The sequence below is a fragment of the Lissotriton helveticus genome, chromosome 5_1 (genome assembly GCF_964261635.1).
Source record: "Lissotriton helveticus chromosome 5_1, aLisHel1.1, whole genome shotgun sequence".
NCBI classification, from domain to species: domain Eukaryota; kingdom Metazoa; phylum Chordata; class Amphibia; order Caudata; family Salamandridae; genus Lissotriton; species Lissotriton helveticus.
This window is the reverse complement of record NC_136065.1, coordinates 594,553,951-594,577,956: the sequence shown is the minus strand read 5'-3', so window position 1 is coordinate 594,577,956 and position 24,006 is coordinate 594,553,951. Positions and strand designations below refer to the sequence as shown.

At 42.9% G+C, this 24,006-nt stretch overlaps 1 protein-coding gene across 2 annotated transcripts in view; it reads left to right on the top strand.

Moving 5' to 3' along the window:
- ANXA11 (annexin A11) overlaps positions 1–23,577 on the top strand; it is a 132,063-nt gene extending 108,486 nt beyond the window's left edge. For both annotated transcript variants that reach the window (XM_078642949.1, XM_078642950.1), the window contains exons 6-15: positions 456–550; positions 1,888–2,001; positions 2,727–2,817; positions 4,482–4,561; positions 5,967–6,023; positions 11,113–11,206; positions 14,282–14,377; positions 18,552–18,610; positions 19,322–19,444; positions 22,088–23,577. In XM_078642949.1, coding sequence (XP_078499075.1) covers positions 456–550; positions 1,888–2,001; positions 2,727–2,817; positions 4,482–4,561; positions 5,967–6,023; positions 11,113–11,206; positions 14,282–14,377; positions 18,552–18,610; positions 19,322–19,444; positions 22,088–22,147 — 869 coding nt within the window. In that variant the 3' untranslated portion in view covers positions 22,148–23,577. The remainder of the gene's footprint in view (positions 1–455; positions 551–1,887; positions 2,002–2,726; positions 2,818–4,481; positions 4,562–5,966; positions 6,024–11,112; positions 11,207–14,281; positions 14,378–18,551; positions 18,611–19,321; positions 19,445–22,087) is intronic.
- The last annotated feature ends 429 nt before the right edge of the window (positions 23,578–24,006 follow it).

The window sequence follows — 24,006 nt, the reverse complement described above, 5'->3', positions numbered from 1 at the left end:
TGAATGTTTTCAAAGAACAGCAAAATCTTGCTCCATTTTTGAAGACTCTATCCTCATAACATTTGCACTTGCAACACATTCAGCCCAGCAGCACCTGCTACCCATCTGCACTGCAGGAAAAAGCCCCTCTAATAAGGTTTACATGCAAATAGCCAGAGGCACGATGCAGTACTTCCCTTGGGGGGGGGGGGGGGGGGGTCGTTTACCCCCTGGAGGGCCTCCAACTCAACGTGTATATGTGGCTGAATGATGTGATGTGAGATTTGCACCCGAGGTCAAGTGGGAGAGATTGGATGTATTTTTATGGGACAGCGAGGCCTTGTCCATGCTGAATGGTGAAATATTGACTGTTTAGCCACGAGGAGGGTGGCTTGTGAAGAATGGGGGTGGCTTGGGAAGAATGGTGTAGACTATGAATATTGATTCCCAGATGTTTCCCTGCTTTCAATTCCCAGGAACTGATGAAAACGCCATTATTGAATGTCTTGGAAATCGCTCCAACAAGCAAAGGCTGCAGATCGCTCTCGCCTTTAAAACAGCATACGGAAAGGTACATGTTGGGAGGGGAGTGGTGGTCCGCTTCCGGCAAGCGTATAACTGTGCACCCATTATACTTGTTTAGTATTTTTATGTATGTGTATATATAGTTTGCACTCATTGGTTGTCAAACCAGTGTTTTGTAATGTGCATTCATTAGGTGTATATTGGATGTTCCTGGCAATTGAGATTTTAGCACAACAAGATCAGGATAAGTCTAACTCTAGTGTGGCATGCCTTTGAGTTTCTTATTTGATTTTTAAAAATATTTATTCATATTTGAAGTTGTACAATCCAAATGCAGTGCTAATATAGCACTCCAGATATGACCTATTATATTCGAACATCTGAAATGACTGCAATACTTTGTCGCCCATTGTATACTTTTCAAATCTGCTTGCTTTTAGATTAATAAAGAAAACTGTAAAACCTTGGTGCTGGGCCCCAAAAAACATATGAAAGCAATGCTGTAATGGGAAGACATTTAACATGAGAGCATGGGTGTCTATGGAGTCTTTTAATCCTAGTTAATGGATGACTGCATTAGACAGCCTTTACAGTGGTTGACGTGCCCTTTTATTCTAAGCCTACAAAACCCTGCGGTGGGAAACTGAACCGTAGGGCAGTACAGGACCTTAACTGGCTAAATGTCCTGTACATGTCTGCATGAGTCGAGTGCCCGTCTCCTTTGAAGATACCCTGGTTGCAGCATGGCTAGACCCCAGTTGCAACACTGCACTTTCAATACATATGCTTCTTCATCTGGTTCTCTTCAGGCAGCATTATTTAGGTCGGTGCTGCAAAGACTGATTTTGTGTTTTCATTTTTCCCCCATGTGCTCTCATGCTTGAGTGTATGTTTTGCTAAGCATTTGTACGAGTTCTGATATGTGTTTTCTGTGAGATCAAGCATTAGGTCACTTGCTTCTGTGTTAGAATTCATACATGATTAGCCCTTAACCAACACTAGATGATTGTTCATTAGCACTGGAAAAGCACTAGTCCATTTATACTCCTAAGCAGCTTGAATCCACTTTTTTAAATATCCCTTTGCGCGTTTGGTTTCCCATTCAGACAACCGAGGTGTCATTGAAATGTGCAGCAAGAGGCAAATATGGTGCACGCATATTTGTGTTGTAAGTGTCTTGTGCCGTCACCCAATAACTTTTTCTCTGTCCCCTCAATTCCTCAATTTGGCTGTTTTTCCATATATTAACTTTTTCTTTTATATCTTGGAATGTTCCCCATCTGCTTGGTAAGCAGCTAGTGAAACCAAAAAGCTCTGGTGGGACAGGCACTGCCTTTAGTGCATGTGTCTATTGGTCATGCTTTTCATTCTTTTTCACTACAGGATCTGATCAAGGATTTGAAGTCTGAGATCTCTGGCAACTTCGAGAAGGCAATCCTAGCAATGTTGAAGTCTCCTTCCATTTACGACGTTACTGAAATTAAAGAAGCCATGAAGGTGTGTTTTGGCAGTGCATTTCCCGTTTTTTCTATATCATAATGGGAATTGATGCATTCGTGTTTCGAAAAAAATAAAAACAAAGGTGGGCTCAAGGCCTATTTGTGTGCACTCTGTGCATTTTATCAATTGCATTCTAGACTAATTCTGACTTCCAGCAGCAACCCTTTTTACAGTTTGCTATTCAGAATCCAATTGCCTCAGCATGACTGGGTCTTCAGTTCATTGGCTTTGGGCCCATGCCCACTGATGCTGAAGTGATTATCTTCATTGTCCAACCCTTATCCAGCTGGATTTTCTGCTTAAGCCATGTTGATCGCCCTTGTGTTTAACCACTTTCAGCTCCATCTCCACTAACAGCAGGCCAATCTCCCGTCTCATCTGCAGTTTGTCAGTCATTGGAGGGGGCCTCAACTATCATAACTTCACTAGTCATTTAAGTAAACCATGTTTGAAAATAATGTGATCAGAAGTTCATTACTAACAGTCAGTCGGGTAGTTAATCTGTTGAAGCACCATCGGCCTAAAGCTTTATGGAACCTGTAGTTAATATGCTCAAACTTCAACCAAGCATAATTGTGATAAAATGAGTATCCTCTCTGTTGCATGGAGGTAGTTCTGTTTATTGCTTTGAAGCAGATGACTTGATTATGAGCACTACTTAAAATTACTTACATCTTTGGCGTGGTTATACTGCACACCCACTGTCCATCTATCCTTTTCAGGGCGCCGGCACAGATGAAGCTTGCATCATTGAGATCCTCTCCTCTCGCAGCAACGGAGAAATTCATGAAATCAACAGACTCTTCAAACAAGGTGACCACCGCACCGACTGGGGGACTTGGTGCCTGCAACTGGCACATGACTATGAGTGGTACTTCTAAACTTAGACAGGAGGGAATGGGTTTTTTATTGTCTTATGCATTCTTTAGTTTTCTTTAAGTGGGCCAGATCACTCATTACGATATAGCCACATATAATTTTAATTGAAAGATATGTAAGAATTGACAAGAAATTGTCGATTTAAGGGAAGGCAAGCTACCACTACTGGGCCTGTAGAGAAATTTCATTAACAGTAATTGCCATGATAAGCTTGATGCATAGAAGGGCAGACATGACACTCCTTTCTCGTTTCTGTGCATAATCGAGCTATTGACTTGTTCAAAAGAGTGTAAATCTGTTTCTAGATGCACCAAAATGTAATACTTCTACTAGTTGTCCTTCATTTGAAGCGAGGAAATGCTGCACACAAGAAACGTTGCACTGTGCAGTGTCTCTCTTTACCAGGAAGACGGTCACCCAGGCCCTCGTCACCAGCCGTCTGGACTACGGCAACTCCCTCTACGCCGGAACCACCGCCAAACTCCAGAAGAGACTCCAGCGGATCCAGAACACCTCAGCACGACTCATCCTGGACATCCCCCGCCGCAGCCACATCTCCAGACACCTGAGAGACCTGCACTGGCTCCCGGTCAACAAGAGAATCACCTTCCGGCTCCTCACCCACGCACACAAAGCCCTACACAACCAAGGCCCAGGATACCTCAACAGCCGCCACAACTTCTACGTTCCCAAACGCCAGCTTCGATCGACCAACCACGCCCTCGCCGCCGTCCCCCGCATCCGAAGAGCCACCACAGGAGGAAGGTCCTTCTCCCACCTGGCTGCCAAGACTTGGAACTCCCTTCCGACCCACCTCCGACTGACCCAGGACCACCTCGCCTTCAGGAAGCAGCTCAAGACCTGGCTGTTCGAGCAGTAGCGGACCCCCTCCCCCCAGCGCCTTGAGACCCTCCGGGTGAGCAGTGCGCTATATAAATGCTTTGATTGATTGGTTGCAGTACGATCACACCCAATCCAGTGCACTCGCAGTGAGGCTTTTAAAGTAAAACGTGTGAAATGGATAATTTGTGTCATTGACATCAATAAAAGGGTGTGTGTGTGTGTGTGTGGGGGGGGGGGGGGAAGATCAAGCAGTGAAGCAAGCGCTGGAGCAGATGTTATGATTGTTAAGTAGTCATGGCTCGGTGTGTGTCCCTGTTTTTTTTTTAACGACTTTCAGAGAACTGGAACCCAATTTTTTTTATTTGAAGACATTTCTTCCAGATTGCTTTGTAGCATCAGCACTGGCTAATCTGCGTGGATTCTTTAAAGTTTGTATCACAATTTCTGATGTTTGCTTTGAAAAGATAGAATATCCACAAAAAATATCGGCAGCCATAAACTCCTCATCTTTCCCTCTCCTCTCTAATTAGCATCGCTGTTTCCTCTTTCCTGTTCATCCTTTCCCTCTCCCTGTAACATTCCCCTCCGCTACACTCATCCCTATATCTGGCTTTCGTGATATTTGCGTTTTTTACCTGTTCCTTTTGTCATACAGCATTTGTAGCAGCAGGTTTTCTTTTTTGCAACTCTCGAGCATCTTGCAGTTGGTGTAGGACAGCTGTGTAACTAAACTGTGGTGTTTGTCTGACTTGCAGAATATAAGAAGACTCTTGAGCAGTCCATCAAAAGCGAAACTTCAGGACATTTCCAGCGGCTTCTCATCTCACTCTCTCAGGTAGGGAGGGAGAGGCATGTGGATATTGGATTGTCTGTTAACCTGTGGTGAAATGTACAACATCTGTTAGTACTGATGTGGAACACTTGAAGCCTAACTTCCTTAACATCAGAAGGACCTCTAGAGGTTTTGGATGGTGCTACTTTTTTTTAAAAAAACACCGCCTGGGTATGATAGCTTGATAGAAGAGTACTGGGTGGCTCAACCTAAAGGATTTTAGGGTGCGCAGGAAACTTTAACTGGAAAACCCTAAGTTGTGCTTCCAGTGTATAAGTTATTGACTTAGTCATGTCTGCTGTATTGTCCTGTTTCAGAGTTCGACTCCGGAGTATCACATGCACTGTTCAAACCCAGATCTCCAGAAAAATTAAATTCGAGATAGTCCACTGGCGAAGGTCTGCACTAGAAATCCTGGTGCAAATAAGTAAAACTAAATCTGCACAGTTTGATAGTGGTGAAGTGAAGGAAGCATTTGGATGAATCAGAAGAAGAAAACTAGTGAAGGGGGTTTTGTCATTTAAAAAAGTTAAATAAAATTCATTTGCCGTTACAAGATGGACTTTAATGGCGAGACTGATGAAAGGGCAGACGGCCCAAGAATAAACTAAACTCTATCAAAATACCTCTGTGATCAGGCACATTTTCGAAAAATTCAAAAGAAACTTTTCCATGCAAAGACAATCCTCTGTTACGGGCAGTACAGTGCATTTTGCATTTTTTCCAATTTTTATTTGTTGCCTGCCCAACTTTCTATGGCCTTTTTACAGTAGATAATTGGGGCTAGTCTTCTGGTTGGAATATTTTTCTTCTTCATAAAGAAACATTCTGGACGAATTAATGACAGCAAATTAGTTAATGAAGGCCTTGTACAAATGTGAAAAGTAATTGTCATCTTATAGGAAAGAGGCAGCTGGAGACTGAACTGGTTCTTGTATGTTAAAGTAGGCAGCACCATGGACACACATGCATCACGTGACTATGTTTGTAACCTCATCTGTATCATGAAGGCAGGCCTCACCTCTGCTCAAACCTTTCACTAGAAGTCGCCCTAGTAAAAATAATGCAACACGTTAATTGCGTGAACGCCTGCAACACAGTTGTGAAAAGGAAATCTACCAGGTGCAGATTTTCGAATCCTTCTGTCCTTGGAATAAAAAAAACCCTCTCTGGTTTTCTAAACACTGTTGTATTTTGTAAGAGGAGTGCATTAGTACCAAGTACTATCTGGAGATTTGCAGCTTTGTACATTTTTTCATTTCCACTAATTGCATAGGCTGAAAAGCTGCAACTTGTTACTTCAGTGGTTTGTCTGTGTGGGTGTGTTATTTCGTTCGTATTGTTGGGTAGATGCAGTTGAAAATTAATGTTTGTAATTTGTTGCATTTATGTATTTACATTCTTTTAGGGCAACCGTGATGAAAGCACAACCGTTGATATGTCATTGGTGAAACAAGATGTCCAGGTTAGTGCGACCAGACTGTAGTTGCGGATGTGAATATGGAAGTTATAGATCAGTATCAACACTATATCTTTTTTTAAACCGTGTTAATGATTGACCGCCCCTGAACCACCTCGGGATACTATGTTCAAAAGATGGTTGCTGACAGTAGGTCCGCTGCTATAACATTCTGTGATGCCCTAGGCCTTTTTAGATTAAGGTTTGCTACATTTTATGGGCATGACTGAATTTATTAGATGAGTAAAATGTAAGCAATCAGGAGTTACTTTGATGGTCTTTTCCATTTTCATCCTCCTCTTCTCTGACCTGCTCCACAGTAAATCCATTATTTAGTCCTCGCCACTTCCATGAACTAATGGTCTGAATCTGTTGTCTCTTGCGACCTTGACATCAATAAGCCAACTTGGACCCCGTGTCCTCGACTAGTATGAAGACCTACTTTGAAGCATTCTAGTCCTAAGATCCTATTCTGTTTTCCTAAAGCTCACATTGGTTCCGAGCCGACAACAACCAGGGAATTCTTTTTCTGGTTTACCACCAAAGACTAATTTATCCTATCCTAATGAAGCTACACACAATCTGAGTTTTCTCAGGGCTCTCAAGTACTGCTGGAACAAATGACTACCATTAGGAAGTCCGATGATTAGTTATTTGCTTGAAGCCTTGTCTTGCTGAACTCCATACTTGCTCCCCACATCACCTCCTGCATCTTTGGAACTTCGAAATCTAGTCTCCAGTCTGTTTGCAAAGTGCAACACTAGGACTGCAGTAGTTAAAAGCACTTTCAGTCCTTGCTCTCTACTCAGTCATAACACTCTCTACTCCTCTCCCCGGGTAGCTTAGGCCATGCAAGGCAGGAAAAAGCTTATGGAAACAGGGTTTAGATGTTTGGTTGTACATAAGTGTGTGACTGTGCCTGGGTACATATAAGATACACTCTAGGGAAGTACAAACACAACATTTAAAGGATTAGAATTTTTGCAGGCTTTGCAGTCCTGCCCAGGTTCCAGGCTTCCAAACTGTTAGCGAAGAAAGCAGGCCTATTTCTCTAAACTTTTAGAGAAGGGGTAGGTGGGCAGAGGGGTTGGGCTGTTCGTGTGAATATCTGTACTCCGCAATTTCTATTGCTCTGAAGCACCTGGCGGAATATATATTTATTATCACCTCAATTGTGTTTTCAATGGCAGTATCTTTATGATTTCTGGTAATGTTTGTGTTTTTTGTATTGCATTTCATCTATGAATGTTTTTTCATTGCTTTTCACGATGTTAGGAAAAGTTGTGGGTTAAGAAATGGTGTGGTATGTTGGTTACAAACACACTTATTTGAAAGCTCGCTGATTGAGGAAAAGATAATTGCTTCTCTCGGGAGCCTGGAAGATGTTCCCTCATTTTCCGGAATACCGGATGAGTTCAGCAGCAGAAGGTGATTGAGTGGAAAGGGCAGGTTACAACCAGCCACTCTGAGCAGGGAAGAACTCCTTCTACCAAGCCGGTTTGACTTGTTTTTCCTGTACATATTTGCATAGTTGGTACTCTTTTCTCAAACTGGCATCTGAATTTCTCATACCGGGGTAAAAAAAAAAGTGTCACCTTTAAGCAGCATGCCCAGACAATACGAATCGCTTTGACTTTTGGATCTAGATTTATATATTTTTTGATTTGTGGAGGGGGCAGATTCAAAATATTGTTTTGTGTGGAATCCAAGGCATACCCATCCTGTTCGTCTCCTTTGAGACAAATGCACATAAAGTTTAGAAGTTGTGGTTGCAGTAGCTTTAATTTTATAATCTCAAATACCCTACCCCGACTGGTACATTCACTGCAACTGTGAGCATCAGAGGTCTCTCTGAAAAGTTCACAGTTTTGTAAAGAAAGACAAAGACCGAAAAGTGGAGGGAGTAGTATTGTAGTGAAGTTGAGCGACAGGAGAGGGACAGAGAATGCAGTTCAACTGCTTCTGTGTCAAGTCTGCCAATCCATACAAACTGGTTGTATCTATGATCCTTGCTCTTAAATCACCCATTTGGTTCCAAACCATAAGTGTCAGTGTGTCTCCACGCTTATTCAGAATATGGGCTATAATGTAACCTTGTTCCTCACAGGGAATTTGATTGTAGTAGTACAGGGAGAGTCAACCATGGGCTATTGCATGCTCTGCAATGCTGTACTAATTGTCGAATTTCCACTTTGTAATTACCAAATACCAATAGCAAATATGCCAGGGTCATGTTTGGGCAGGAAAGTACTTCATTTGCATATGCTTTAGTCTCTTTACATCCTTTGGGGGTCACCCCACAGCTTAAGATTGGCTATGTGGTGACTCAAGCAATCTTAAACTCGGGTAAGGTAGCCAGTTTGACCCCTTTCTTCCTAAAGTGGGGAATGAATGCCTTCTCCATGAGGGCAACATGAAAGACCTCAGCAGTCGCAAATGTTAACCGCATGCGTGCGGGCGGAATTCCGCCCGTACGCTGAGATTTTGTAAAGCGCATGTTAAGTGACGAGCTGGGCTCGTCATGAGCGTGCGAGGAGGCTACCTCATGACGAGCCCAGCTCGTCATCAGCGTCGAAGGGGTTAAAGCATTAATGGAAATTTCAGATGTCAAAATCTTCTTCCTCCAGAGGCAAGCTTTGCATTCCTGGCGGAGGTTATCGATGTATCTCAGCTGAGTATCTTTCAGTTTAGTGTGGTAACTCATCATGTAGGCTTGCTAGCTGGATCAATGGCACGTGGAGCTTCTATCCAGAGGCAAGCCGGTCTTCCTTTTTATTGTGAGTACTACCTCTGTAGGGTAGGGACAAACAGATTGTTAGGTTGTCACCCCATTTGGTTTTCCAGTTACTGTGGATGTTTTATAGCCAGGGGTTCTTTTACAGTACAGGATTATCTCGTATTTTCTACTTTAGTCCTTTGGATGGTCTCGGAAAGCTGATTAAGTCCGTTATGTGCCTTCGGTCACCTCTTTCTCCCGAATATTAGATTCTCCTTCTTGTGTTTCTGGCTGATTCAAAGAGACTTTTTTTTCTGAGAATAAGAATTATTTTCTTTATCTTGTAATCCTGTCCTCTAGCTTCTGAGAAGCTTTGGTTTGCTTAATTACCACCAGGCCCACTTTTGTCTGTTGGCTCAAGTTTTTTTTAGTTTGAACTAGTCCATATTCTTCCTAGCAGGGACCGAGAAGTTGTTTCTCCTTTCCTTTGAGGACTGCATATTGAATGCAATGATTGTCACCCTGATGTTTCAATGTGGGCTTCCATATACTTTGCTGGTAATTCCCACTCTGACAACTTGCTTTGAAGTTGAAGAGTTGTAGTTGTCCTTTTCAATTCTTCAGCTTTCCTTCAATTCTCTTGTTTGGTTTTCGTGCTTTGTTACACCTCTAGACCTACATGTTGATCTTTGCAAGAGCTCTTTCTGAGGTTTCCCCTTTCGATTTGTGTTAGTAGTTAGTCTGCATACCTACTGTTGCTTGTTGGTTTTTTCCTGTTACACTTCAGCTCAAGGACAGAAGGTGTCTTTGTTTCTCTTCTTTCAGGCTAGACTGATCTCACTGTGAATATTTCACTTCTTTGCTGCGAGGCTCAAGTGACTATTCCTTAGTACTTTTTCCACTAATAAAGTTTAGATTTACACATGTTTACCCGATGTACCTTTTGGCCCACCGGTTCTATGGTGCAGCATTCTTGTGGTCCTTTCAGTTTCGATATGCATAATTGTTGAACAGCATAAGCTACTTGTATCCTTTTTTTTATTCATGGTCCTCACCCATCCTTGCATCACTGTATTATGTTTATTTATAGTTCCTCTAAGCTTTCAGTTGCCCACCTGGATTTCTAAGGATTTTTCACATACTTTAGGAATGGAAGCTGCTTAGTCCTATTTGGATAATCTCTGAGAGTCTCTAGAATCGGGCAGATGTCTATCTCTTGACATGGCTTTTCAATAGTTTTTCTAGTTGCAAGCCTGCTTTAGCGGTATCTCATGAGTACTGAAAGAAAAAGCTATGCTGTTTGTCCCTCTTATAGTGTAAATTTTGGTTTGACCATGGTGTTTGGTCTTACCTGCCAGATTTGGATAATTATATGCCTCCCCACGAGTCCTTAAGAATAGTTGCTATAGGAGTATGAACTTAATTACTACTAGTTGTTACTGTACTGGTTTTAATTAGCAGCCCCCTCATTCCTACCTATGACCAACCCACTTTTGGGGGTATGTTCTAGGCATAACTGAGCCAGTTTTACACCCAAGCTTCAAGTTTCACCCTATTTTATGCTGGACAAATGGCTATCTGATGTGTTCGGCCTTCCTGCAGAGCCATATCTCGTGTCTGGAGGTGGTATGCACTACCAGTAACTGTTGTCACTATGGTGAGGAACGTGTTCTGTGTTGGTGACCTAACCCCCACAAAATGAGGTCCAGAGCAAGTGTGATGAGAGTTTACCACATTGGGTATCACTTTGAATTGTGATAACTGCTTGGGGATGCAGAAGGGGGAGAAAAACACTGAAATTTGGCTCCACATGTTGGTCTTCTACCAGTTGTCCTGTGCATAACTTATAAGAGTTGAAAAGTCTGATGTCCTTCAGAGTAGCGTATGGTCCCACACAGTAAACAAAAGCTAGAGGGTTCAGAAAAATGTCTCTTTGCTAGACTTGCTTTGAACCCTACCATACCACATGCTAAAGGAATTGGTTATAAGTAGTTGAGCATTAGTTTAGTTCTTTTATTTGTTTCCTTTCCCCATCAATCCCTCCTTCTTTGACTTGGGTGTTGGGTCCCATACAAAGCAATACTTTCCTACATCAACCAGTTCAATGGCGTAAGTGATTCCCATTTATTATTGTAGAGTAGGCTACTCTCAGTTCACACTGGGCAGGTAGAATTGGGTCATATGGAACGTATTTGGGCTTGGAATATAACGGATGCTTTTGTGTGTTGATGGGGTTCGGTCATTGGGGTGGTAGCTGCTTCAAGAATAAATGTCCTGACATTTCTCTCCTTGGCTGCTCTCATTCCTTGTAGAGTATGCAGCATTTATCCTTCCTGTCCATCACATTTCTTATCGATTTAATTTTTTATGTTTATTTAGCAACTGTATGCAGCAGGAGAGAACCGCGTTGGGACAGATGAATCAAAGTTTAATGCAATCCTGTGTGCCCGAAGCAGGACCCATCTCAGAGCAGGTGAGCGAAATATGAATCTTCCATATGTGTGGATGTTAGCAGATTCCACATTTTTATATGCCTCTGGCAAAAACCTTCCAAAACTGGGCCACCATGGCTGCGTGACCACTGGGCATTTGACCAGAGATGGGTACAGTGGCACAGACAGGCAGAGTGTTTACTGCCTGTTGGGTGCAGATGTATAAGGGGCAGATCTTCCTACTGCAGTCGGAGCCCTCGTTTTTTTTTTTTTTTATTTGTTGCACCACACACAGGAAAGCAAAATGCTCACGTAGTTGCAATAAATGTAAGAAATGACACACCCTTTGCCTCGTGCTTCTGATTTAGCTGGTGAAGTAGATTTAGATCCCCCCCCCCCAGCCGAGGACTTATTTAGATTTGGGAATCTGTGAGATGCCATTGATGAGCAGCAGACCTGCCCATCATGGATAAGACTTTAGGTCCCTGCTTCCTTCACTTCATCGCAAATTAGCAAATGCCAATGAGGCCTCTTGGTTTTCCTTAGCAGTTTCGAGAGGCAGATGCAACCACAGGGCTGTCTTGGCATGCATATTTAGGTGGGGATTGCTGTTTCAGTTCTAAATCTCAATTTAGGATTTATAGTTTAAAGACTTTATGGTGAGAAATGCCCCCTCAGTGGAACCCCAGCCTGGCATATTTTCACCTGCTGGCTTAGTTCCACCTCAACAGTCTGCTCTTTCTACACTGGACTACTTAGTTCTTGTTTCACCTCTGACTATTCCAGTACAGGTTCCATAGTTTCAATACTCAAACTTGTCACATCCTTGTTAGATCTTCCTGCTCGCCACTAGAGGCAGGTACCGTAGCAACTAATCTGCTAAATAAATGCATTAATAAATCCTATATTTCTAAAGCGCAAACTAATCACCCCTAAGGATCTCAAGGCTCTGTCAGGGGAGATTAAGTGAGCTACTGCCCAGAGTCCCATGATGTGGAGCTGAGCTGTTACTTGGGATTGAACCGTGAGACGCGAGCCGGAGTTAGCCACTCTGGCTGCTGTACTATACCTCTGCCACTCCCAGAACAGACATGCAGTCCTACAAAAGACAATTGGCATGTGCAGGAAAGACATTGAGGAACTGGTTATCAAACTCTTTAGGAACAGAAGTCGCACACAGGGCAACAAATTGTTGTGCTCGTATGGAACAGTCACAAACTGCACCATGACAATTGCAGAACATTTGCGCAACACTTACTTCACTCTGTTAAAACAAGCACACCATCTACGACTCGTGTCACAATCAAGAACAATAAACCATTAATAATTTGCAATGGCTTTTGCCAGCAAATGTTCCGTAATGAACAAAAAATGCTAAATCTGACTACCGCTTTTCAGTGAACAGGAATTTGCATGTTTGTAGCTTTCATGCCACACATGACTTTGGCACTATTCTAGAACAGACATGCAGTCATACACATCTCTTGACGTTTAGCGAAGAAGCATACCGTCACAATCGCAGCAATAGACTGTCGCACACACAGTACAAATATTCAATCCTACACAGCACTCCAATGATTGTCACACATTTGCCACTTTCATGGAACAGAGTTGCGCATAATAACTGCCAGTTTGAGTCTCCGAACAGGTATGCAGTTACAGGTTCCACCTGACCGTCGGGGTCACATAGGTCTTTCACGGTCACTAAAACAAGAGATTATCCTACTTAAAAAAAAAAAATAAAGAATTACACACACCATTGCTTGCCTGTCATCTACAGAATAAGACCAGTATAGGACAAGCACCTAACTTGACAACCTCACAGAAATACAGTTTCACACTAGTTCTGATTTTTGCACACTTGTTGCAAAATCCCAATATGAAATCTGACTGGTGCAAAACGACTCTTGCTGTTTCTTTTCTATTATACAGTTGTGGTTGCTGACTCTTGCTGTTTCTTTTCTATTATACAGTTCTGGTTGCTGACTACCAGGGTCGGACTGCCCATAGCGGGCACCAGGCATTTTCCCGGTTGGCTGCCAGGGTGGGGGCCGGTTACGGACCCCTTGGGAGGCTGTTTTTGTTACCAGTGGCCGGTTTTGCAGCATGGTTGCAATATCGGTCCACTGTAACAAAATCTGCAGTGGTGAGACTGCATTGGTTGTTCCAACTAGCACCCTCCCTTCCCCAGGTGCCAGCCGAGCGGTTTGCCAGACCAGTTACGGATTCCAGTCCGGCCGTGCTGACTACACATGAATGTTGCGTTCACAGTGGAGACACAGTTATGCATAGAACAGTTTACTTTCACAGCTTGACCGAACAGTCTCTCTCGCACACACATCCACTCACTACAAATCACTACCTCTCTCTGAAAGAACTATTAGTCATGTGCAAGACATCTAAATGTTGCATAATCGACCAAGTCAAACCACAACAACCTAGCATAACAAACATGCAGACTAGATGCCGTCCTTCATAAAAACTGAACACCATCCCAAATGACACTCATCCGAGAACAGACAAACAGCCACAAACTAGACAACCAAGTGTTGGGCACTTGCAGAAGAGAGATGGTCATACTTGAGACTGCATCACATATTTGAAGAACACACATTTGTTCATGACTTTGTAAAGTGCTTAGATACCCTCTTGGGTCATGTTTTGGTGCATAAAACTTTAAATAAAGGCTACCTGATAGTAACACTCCCACAGCTCAGACATGCAGTCTTTCCCAAAACCTGACCTCCATAAAAGCTGATGCATGTCTTTTCTAGCATTGTAACACTATCACAAAACCGAACCATCACAAATGACAGACAACTGTGTGCCACAGTCGTCTCATTTGTGATGGTTCTGTTTTGTGAAAGTCTGGGGACACATGATTGTACAGTTGGACTGCCCTTTCCTTTTAAGTTCGATTCAGTCCAAGTTGGTTACGCGCCGGTGTACCTCTACCATGCTCACTTCAGACCTCAAGCGCTTCATTGTGCACCATCTACCGGTTTGACTTGCCTTAAGTGTTTCATAATCACCACAGGGGAATACGTTGGGTGTATTAAGCGATTCTATTCCATGTATGTTCCAACAATTAAAAAAACAAAAACATTTTTCCACAGTTTTCGATGACTATCAGCGGACGGTCAACCGAGATATTGAGAAGAGCATCTGCCGTGAGATGTCTGGAGACCTGGAGAGTGGCATGCTGGCAGTGGGTGAGTGTGGACCTGGCGGGGAACAGGGAAAGGGTGACACTGACTGAAGGAGAACTTGGGTGAGGGGAGCTCAGAGAGTGGAATTTAGCCAGTGTGTAAAACCTGGAGAGTCATGCTGGCAGTGGATGAGTGAGGGCAGTGCTTCATTTGCAATAGAATGAGTGCCAGTGCCCTAAGCTCTGCTCAGAAACCCACAGCCAGTGCTTTCAAACTCTTAGCACTGAATCCCAAGGCTGCCTAGTCTTGATTCAAGCACCTTGCTCTTCCCTCCCCACCAGACCCTCGCCCCTTTATCTCACTCATACAGGTTCCTGCTTTCTAACTTTGTGACAGGTCTTCTGCATTTCCCATTCTTTCCCTTTTGTCTATTTTTCCTTCTCTAGCTAGATGTCAATGTGTGATAAGTGCCAGTCCCCAATAATGAGTGCTGGTGGGTCCCACTGACAACCACCAGCTCAAATTTAGCACTGAGTGAGAGCCTCAAGAATGTCATACAGGGACTTGATGAATGTGGATCTGGGAGAGGCATTCAGGTGAATAGGGACCTGGGAAGGGAGTGCGGGCAGTAAATGAGTGACGCATTGAGAGTAGCATGATGACAAGAGGGGAGTAGAATACTTAAAAGGGTTATTCTTAAAGTGAGAGGGGACTTTGGTAGTGTTATGTTGAAAAGTGTGGCAGTGGAGTGGCCATGCTGGAGTGGTGCAGATGAGTGGGGAGCCTGAAAAAACCTTTGTATAATGAGTGAGTGGGCAGTCGGTGAAGTGTGCGGTAGAGTGGGCATACTGTCCGCGGCTAGTGTTTGACTTGGCATGCTGGCAGTCGGTATGTAACGTTGCATCCGGATACTCGATGCTCCGCCTGGGAAGAATCATTTGCTCTGCACTTTGGCCTCAGGACTTGGCTGAAACACCTGGCACTTGCTGACAAGGCTGCCTTTCCTTCATTTATGACTCCATTGTCGCGCTGGCACTTCCATTGTCTGCATCAGTAATCTGCGCAATGTGCTTCTAACCTGGTTACCGTAGTCCCTGCTTTCTAGGGCCCTCCCAGTGATAGGTCCCCCACCCTAATATTCCTTGCGCGCTACTTACGCCTTCCTTGGAGCTGGTCTCCAGGAATTAAAAACATTCTCCTTCAGAGCATCTGCTTTGAATATTAAAAGCAGAGTCCTGTGCGGAATCCTGCAATGCCTTTTATAAAATGTATTTGCTTTTCTTTGGAAAAGCCAGTTCATAAAAAATAGTTTGAGCATGAATGGAAGGCATCTGGAGTCCGGTTAGCCCCATGGCCATACAATAGTAGCATCTAGGCTATACAAATAATGCAAACCAAAACCTAGGCTTTCTATTGATTCCTATGTATGTAGAAGAAAGACTGATCATTTAAACACCTTACCGCTCTGGACTGTGGAAAGGCTTTCTATTTCCATTCTTCTTCATCTGAAGGACTAAAGAGTGACCATTTTTTGCTCCAAAATATTTACCATTTTAATGGTAGAACGATACGTTGTGATTAATTCTAAGGGCCAACAAATTAGGCGGTATTTTAAGAGCTTACACAATTATATCTCAAACAATTTACAGTAGCACTGGCGAAAAAAATAACAATATAAATAGGTGAGCAGTTAACATGAGAATTTTAAACGCATCTAACAGGTTAATCTTTTGGATTGTTTCCGCACTGTGTAAATGGCAAAAGAGCAGATCTATGCTAGCATTTTTAATTGCTTTAATATTTCCACAATAATGTGTCAATATTGTATAATTTCAAATTGAGTTGAACAACCGAATTCAAAAAGATGTCTTGCACAGGCTTTTAACCAAATTTGCCAAATGCAAAATAATTTGTGTTCTCTGTTTATTTAGTAACTTTCAAAAGAGCTAAATGCCACCTTTTGGTCGTTTCATATTACTGATAAAACCCAGATCTTTTATAACATATTTTTTACTTCATACCTAGAGTTGCGATATAAAGTCTCCATTCCTGTTCGGTAACCTAGCAAAATGGATCCAGGTCAGCAAGTACGAACTGATAGCTTATTTCTTAGCATTGTTACGGACTATGCATTTCACCATGTTATCACAAGACCCACCTCTTAAGCTTCCCAATATACCACCCTGTGATCACGGCCTATGCATCTTACAAATTGCAGCTTCCTTTCGGTCATCTCAGTCTTGGGTGCTGGAAACGGTGACTGTGGGACATGAGAGGCTTGCTGAAAGTGGGGAATGATGCTCTCCTGTGTCCGTTAACAAATGGTTTTCCCTTTGATCATCTGGTTGGCAGTAACAGTTTTTGTTTTGGTCTGTTCCTTGAAAGCTTTCTGGAGTACACAAGTCCGGTAATAACCTCCTCAACAATTCATGGGGTTCTGTGTTCCCATTTCGAAGCCCCACTGGGGGGTCACACCACCCACTGAGTGCAGTGTTTGTGTGCTGTGCTGTGCTGCTACTTTTTGCCATTTGTTCTACACCTGTCGTTTGTCATGCATGCTTAACTGACCAGTGTGCATCTCTCATAATTTCTTCTTACAGTACGTCTCCCCCAATCTGTTTTAATGTTTTCATGGACAGGTTTGTGAAATTTTGTTGTATCTCGCACCTGCACAAGATGTGACATCAAAATGCATTGCGCTTTTTTTCCTTTACATTGGTCCTGTCGAGTTTAGTTTTTTGTTTTGTTACTCCCCGAGGCTTGGTGTCAACCTCTTTAGAATGGTTTGGGGGGGTAGAGCCTTTTGGGATGTCATTCACACTCTATATAGCAAAGCCACCCCCTAGGCAGGAAGGCTCCTAAGATGCGAGACCAGGGGTGAAAGTTGCTGTCCGAGGCAAATCTTGCTTTTGGAACCACATTCAAGATATGCGAATAGGAGCGTGCAAATCCAAATGGTAGAATTTCACTTTATAAATTAATAGAATTACTATGTGTGTATGTATGTATATATGTGTGTGTGTGTGTGTGTGTGCACGTGCATTTGAATGTTTGGTTCTCAGTATTTGTGTACCTTTGAGACTAGTGCGTCTTTTATCTTTGCCATCCTGTCCAATTTCTGTGCATAATACTTTTCTGGTAGCTGGGAACTGGACAGCGAAGGACACGTGCAGTAATTCCCTTTTGAGGCACAACTCTTTGCGGTAGGCATTCCTCAGTCTGCTTTGCACCAAGTTCTGTATTATGCAGTGCTAAGTAAGTGGTCTTCATAAGCACGAGTAATTCTGTGGAAAGTCTGCTGCAAAGCAACAACCACTTTGGACAGGACTTCAGCCAACATGTGTTTTTCTCTTCTTGGGCAGAGTTCCACCCTTGGCGAAGCAGTATCATGACTTGAGATTAGTGGTTTAAGTGATGACCCTTTAGCCCAACCTACATATACCCTGCCTCACGATTTCATTTGTTTCCAACTAGTGTTAGCTTAAATTAGTACATCCCTGATTTATCTTGGCGGAATAGTTTGTTGGGCTTCACACAAGCTGAGACCTCCAAGGCATGCAAACCTTAAAAAAATGTGTAATTTTTCAAACATGTGCCTTTAAGGTGCCTTTGAATGTAGCACTACCCCCAGGGACTTTAGTGGCACCTCCAAATACTAAACCAAGTCCTTGGGAGACCAACATCAAAGATGACTCGCTAAGTTGATGCTCGCTCCTTCATCTTGACCACGATGGGCAGCAGTGACTAAGGTTACATCGTGCAGCATGTAGGAGATCAAAAACCATGTGTACCTAAAAACTATTTGCAATATTGCACCACTTGTCCACTTACTGTATCGCAAATCCTTTTTAGAGACTGGCTGATTAAAGATTGAGGGTTTGGTCTGGAGTGTTTCTGCGGCTGAGAGGTCATAAATGGTGGGTTTTCCAGTGATAGAATGGTAGTAGAAACAACATAAGGGATTAACAGTGGGTTTGGGGCTTGAGACATCTTGTCCCCTGCTCCATTAACTTAACTATGTTTTATATAGTGAAAGCTGCCCATGTAGAGCCATCCAGGGTATAAGCAAGACCCTAAGAGCCTGATGTTTGTATCTCGGGCTGATTAACTAGAAATTGGAATCCCTACCAAAGTCGTTCTGATCATTTGCTGATCACGTTTGGCAAAATGATACCAGGTACAATTTTCTGTTATTGTCCATTCAGAAATAGCTAATGCCTTTAATTTCTCTCTACAGTTAAATGTTTGAAGAACACACCAGCTTACTTTGCAGAAAGGCTTAACAAAGCAATGAGGGTAGGTGTACTGTTATTTCATTTAATTGTGTAGTATTCTATACGCATTTCCAGTGGCCTTCAGCAGTGCATAGCCCTTATCAAATGTATTGTATGTAGTGCATTTTGTGACTCCAGCAATGAATTAGGGGGTTTAAAAGTGTGCTACTCAACCGTGAGGGTCTCAAGGGGTGGGGTTTACAGCTCCGGTTCAACCGAAGAGCCAGGTCTTGAGGCTCTTCCAGAAGGTGTGTAGAGAGGTCTGCAGCCTACAACACAACCAAGCAGATTTACTTCAGGCTGCTAAATTGATATTGGGAGTTGTTGATCATAGTACAAGCTTGGCTCACATGCACCCTAATTTGTGCCAATTACTACACCAAATCCTGTGTTGGATAATTTGTTGCGAACAGAGCAAGCATATGTAGTCTGCCCTCCAATGACTGAGATTCTTATACATACTTGGATGCAAGGAATGAAAGGAGCTGACTTAAAGTTTCAGAATCTACACTGCAAAATTTTAATCAGTTTCCACTTGCTATCAGGAAAGCCCGACAAGCACGCCACTTCACCTATTCTTCTAAGTCAAGATCTGTGGGCACCTCACCCTCTTTTGTGCTTAGCCTCTAAACATGGGTTAGCTCTTAGTCGGTGCCACACATTACCTCAAGCGGTTTTGTCAATCACGGCAATGCTGATCTTAACTTTTTTAAATTTCCACCTTTTCTCCCAGGGAGCAGGAACTAAGGACAAGACCCTCATCCGGGTCATGGTCTCGCGTAGCGAGGTGGATCTGCTGGATATCCGTAAAGAGTACAAGAGGATGTATGGCAAGTCCCTGTACACTGACATCACTGTAAGTATTACCACCCGATTCTGCAGCCACTTGAATGGTACATTCGCACTAAATGGAAGTGGGGAGATTTGTATAGTGCGACAAAGCACTGAGTATATCTTTGTACTTTTGAAACACCCAAGCATGGCCTCCAAACTAACATGGTGCTAGCTAGATAAACCATGAAATGAAGTGTCTTGTTGTGGAAAAGTGTGTCAACGTAAGGGCTTCTTCAGAAGTGGCCAAATAGTTACCAGGGAGGTGCCCACATGATTACAGCCGGTGGTACACAAAGGTTTACAGAATATTTTCTAGACATTGCATTGGCACTAAACTGGCTGATTGAAAGATAGAGAGTTGATTTTCAAATTATTCATGTCGTTTTCAGTCTATACCATGAACACTATCCTCTTGTCATGATGTAGTGAAAATCTCTGGTATAGATCGATTCCTTCGGCCTTGCTCAGCAGGGCTTAGCCACAGGACGTGGTATTGCATCACGTCTGCAGTAGGTGCCCCCCTCCCCCCCACTGTGCGTGTTCTAAGAAACAAATCAAAGAGTGATTAAACCTTGTTTTTTTATATCAAAATGGGTGGCTATAACAAAACCTCTTTTGGATTATTTTTTTTTTTAGTTAGAAACTTGAGTGACAAATGGCCATGTCAACAGGAAATACTTTTCGAGATTCCACATGCAGTTTGTTCTAATGTTCTCACATTCTTTTCTTTGCCAGTATTGGGATTCTGCTCTCCACACCAGATAGTTTTTGACTCTATGTAGTAGAGTGTTTAGAAATGAAGATGACTGTGGTTGTCCTCTTGCTTCTCATTCAGGAGCAGCTTTAGTCTCCTGCACATCCTTTCTGGTGGCACTCCGGTTCTTCTGCTTCCTAGTATGGTCACGCTAAGTCTTGCAAGTATAACTGCATACAGCGCTTTCAGGTGCATTCTTCTTGTCGGTGGAACAAAGGAATATACCTGTGCGTCCTTTACTAAATTTAATGAGACCGAGTTTGCAAGTGGCCTCCCATGCATTAAGTTTTCGTTCACCTGAGCTGTGTGAAGAATTTCTCACACAAATTAATTTTTTTCCTGAGCATATATCTTCCCACTGCAGATGATTTCATTATCTTCCTCTAATGTACTCTTAAAAGGCCCAGCGCTCTGGTCCACATTACTACTCTGACCCTCCAAAAGCCCAGGTTTGGGGCAGCATTTACTATTTTTTTCAGGCTGATGACAACAGGAATGCCTCCTTGACTCCCTCTATGAATTGTGTAGAGGTTTGGGGGAGGTGTCTGTGTGTTTTGTGGCATTTGCAAAGCTGCATCATTTGTGCTGTAATGGTTGTGATCATTTGTACTCTGGCGCCTGTAAATGCTGGTGGTGTACCTGTTATTTTATTGATAAAAATGGTGCTGGAAAGCTGGAAACTGGATGCTGCTAACTGAGGGCAAGTAAGTATCCCAACTCCAGCTTCTTCCTTTCCAGTACTTTGTTTCCATGACTGTCAGGTGGGAACTTCCAAGTTTACCCTCGATGATGTAGCTGGTCATCTGCATGTAGGTGTTGGCCACACTAGTGCATTCTGGGTGGAGAGCAAGAGAAACCCTTCGCAGAACCCCCTACCCCCCCCCCCTCCCTGTCCAGATCCCCCCCCCCCCCCCCCCCTCGGCCGGACTCTTGAGGCGCATCTGCATCCATCAAAAAAAGTGTTAGATAAGGTATTGTGACGTTTTAGGTACAGACACTCAAAAGCTGGTTTTGTCTACTGGCTATAGTAATTAAATTTCCCGAGCTGCAAGGCACTGTGCTTTTGCTGTGCAGGATTCTGATTAAATGTATTGTTTGTCGCCACGATTCCTTTGTTTCAGGCCTGTTTTCGGAGTGACATGTTTGCAAAAGGTTTGGTGGGCGGCTTCAGAACTTTTATTTTACCCTGTTGTGATCACCTTCTGTTAACAATCTGAATTAGTATACGTTTGCAACGATTGTTGAACTGTTTCGTACATCTAATAACTCGATTGCGAATGTATTGTGTTTTCAGTATCCGCATAGAATGCTTGGTTGTTCCTGCTACTGCATAGACTGGGGAAAAATCCTGACATGCTTGATCTTGCCTTTCTCTGAGCACCAGTAACACATTAAGATAATATCTGTCTGTTATCTGCACCCACTAGAGGGATTCTTCTCAGGAGCTTCAGTGTTTGTAGAATGATAAATTAATATACCCCCAACAGTTTGAAGAAGGAAAACTGGAGCGTTTGACCCACATAGTGAACTCAGTCAGGGCCTAATCACTGGTCCCACAAATCGAAAAGCAGAGATCTAACCGGCTTTTAGCGCGACAATATTCACCAAAACACTATTTAGTTAGTTCTTTCTGGTGTACTAGTTATTTTCAGAAAAGCATGCATGACCATAGAGTTCTTACGCAAACTATCAACCCTTAGCAGAGGCAGCTAAGCCAGTTGGCTCACGCTTCATGAGGAAGTGTTAGTCGAAGAACCAGCCTCCTTATCCAAGAGCCCATTATTCTAGGTGTCGGGGTGGCTTGAATATATAATCGGAAAAAGTATTTGCTCTTTACTGATGTGAACCTGATCCTTTTGCAACTAACGTGATTCTTCATTTTCATCTTTTTCTGTTTGTTCTTGTTACCAGAGCGACACTTCGGGAGATTATCGGAAGACACTGCTGAAACTCTGTGGTGGAAATGACTAAAAGCAGCATTTATTTTCTACTCGTCTCTAGTGCGAACAGTAAATGTATTTTTACTTGTAAAATGTATAGGTGCACCCCCCTGTAATCACGTCTTTTTCTGAAACCTGTAAAGTAAACTGTTTTTCTCTTAGTTTTGTTCTTGGCAGTCTGGTCCATGACCTTTACTGACCTTTTTCTTTTATTTTCCAAATCTTTCAGCTCTGACCCAAGGACAACTGTTGTGCCATGCTTTTGCTGGTTTGTCTTGTGGTTGTTTTAGCTGGGGTAACCACCCTTCCTAGAAGAGAACACAGACATCTAGGCAGTTTATTGGGGCAAAGGCTCGTAGGAGCTTCATTTGCTACCCCTTACACTTCAGAATATCCTTGGCTCAATCTAAACCCAGAGCCTAGTCCTTCTACACATCAGAGAGTTGTTGCTTGCACACAAGTGCCTAGGGCCATTTGGTTCTCATTGTGCACTATCAATACTATTTGCTCCATCATAATTGTTTTCAATGTTGCTGGCGAAAATATATCTCCACCTTTGCTGGATACACCTTTTCCAATGTAGACCTTAACCACCACACCATCGGTGCTGAAATATGTATAAAGTGTTGTGACTGGATGGACACATTAAAAAGGTTGCTGGAATGCTTTTAGTACCCTGGAATGTGCAACATTCCCAAGTGCCTCTCTTTGTAACCACCCTTGCTCACCATTATTTTCCGGTTTTTATTGTTAAATAGCATTTGTACACATCTTCTCTTTGTTGCAATCCCACTGCGGGGTACTCTTCACTTTCCTTATTTTTTCTTGAGAATTGCGAAATCCCTGTTCTCTGAGTTGGCTGTGATGGAAACCAGGCATATTTCCTACCTGCATCTCCGTCAAGAGCTAGCCACCCGTATGCAGCTTGGAACAGTTTTTGAGGAGGTTGAGATCTGAGAGCCTTTCGTAAGTCTCGGATGTTTTTGGAGGCAATTGTCTCTCACAAACCTTTCCACTTAAAAGTAATGATCAAACAATTTAAAGTACTTTTTTTCTTAACATCTTTGGAAAGTTGTGTGCTTTGTTTGTACAGTAGATTCTGGATTCTCAGCCTGGTTTCCATCCAAGCTCCTGTTTTGATTCTGATACGAGGCTGCGCCACCATTCCAACTCGCCTTTTCGTGCCATTGAGGATGGAGACAATGAAAATCGTAAGCTGTTTGTGAGTGCAGAATATTTGCCGTCCCCTACATCTTTTGGAACTGGTGCTTATACAATGTGGACATTACTTTCCAAAAATATGTTGAGTATGGCTATGCATTTTTAGCAGAATGTTTTTAAATGGAATGAGCACAACTTGGTGCAAAACAACATTTGCTGGATCTGTCGTCTCATCATAGGTGTTGTGCCTTTCACCAGATGTATTCACGATGTTAAAATTAAAGCCATGTATCACCTTCACACACTTGTGCCCTTACTGTGATTCTTTGTCTCGGTTTTATTCTGTTTTGAGCATGAGAGAAAGGTAAGAGTGGGAAAGCTGATGCTTACCAGTTATTTTTTTATTTTAACTCACCTGTTCAATTACACCTCCACGCGCAAAACCTTTTGCAGTAATGTCGTGTGTACAACACAAATAATTGCTTAAACTATTTTTATATTCACTGTCATCGGACTATACCTAGAGATTGTTAGTCACACAGATTTAGTCACATTTGTCATGCCCCCCAATTTCACCACCAGGAGGCAGTTCTACTGTGTTGTGTGCATATTTGTTGGCTGGCCTGAAAGAAGCAAAGTCAAGAAAACAGTACGAGAAAAATGACGTGGCACTAATACGTTGATGCACGTTCCGATTGTATCATTCGTTCCTGCCGCAGGCCAGCACAC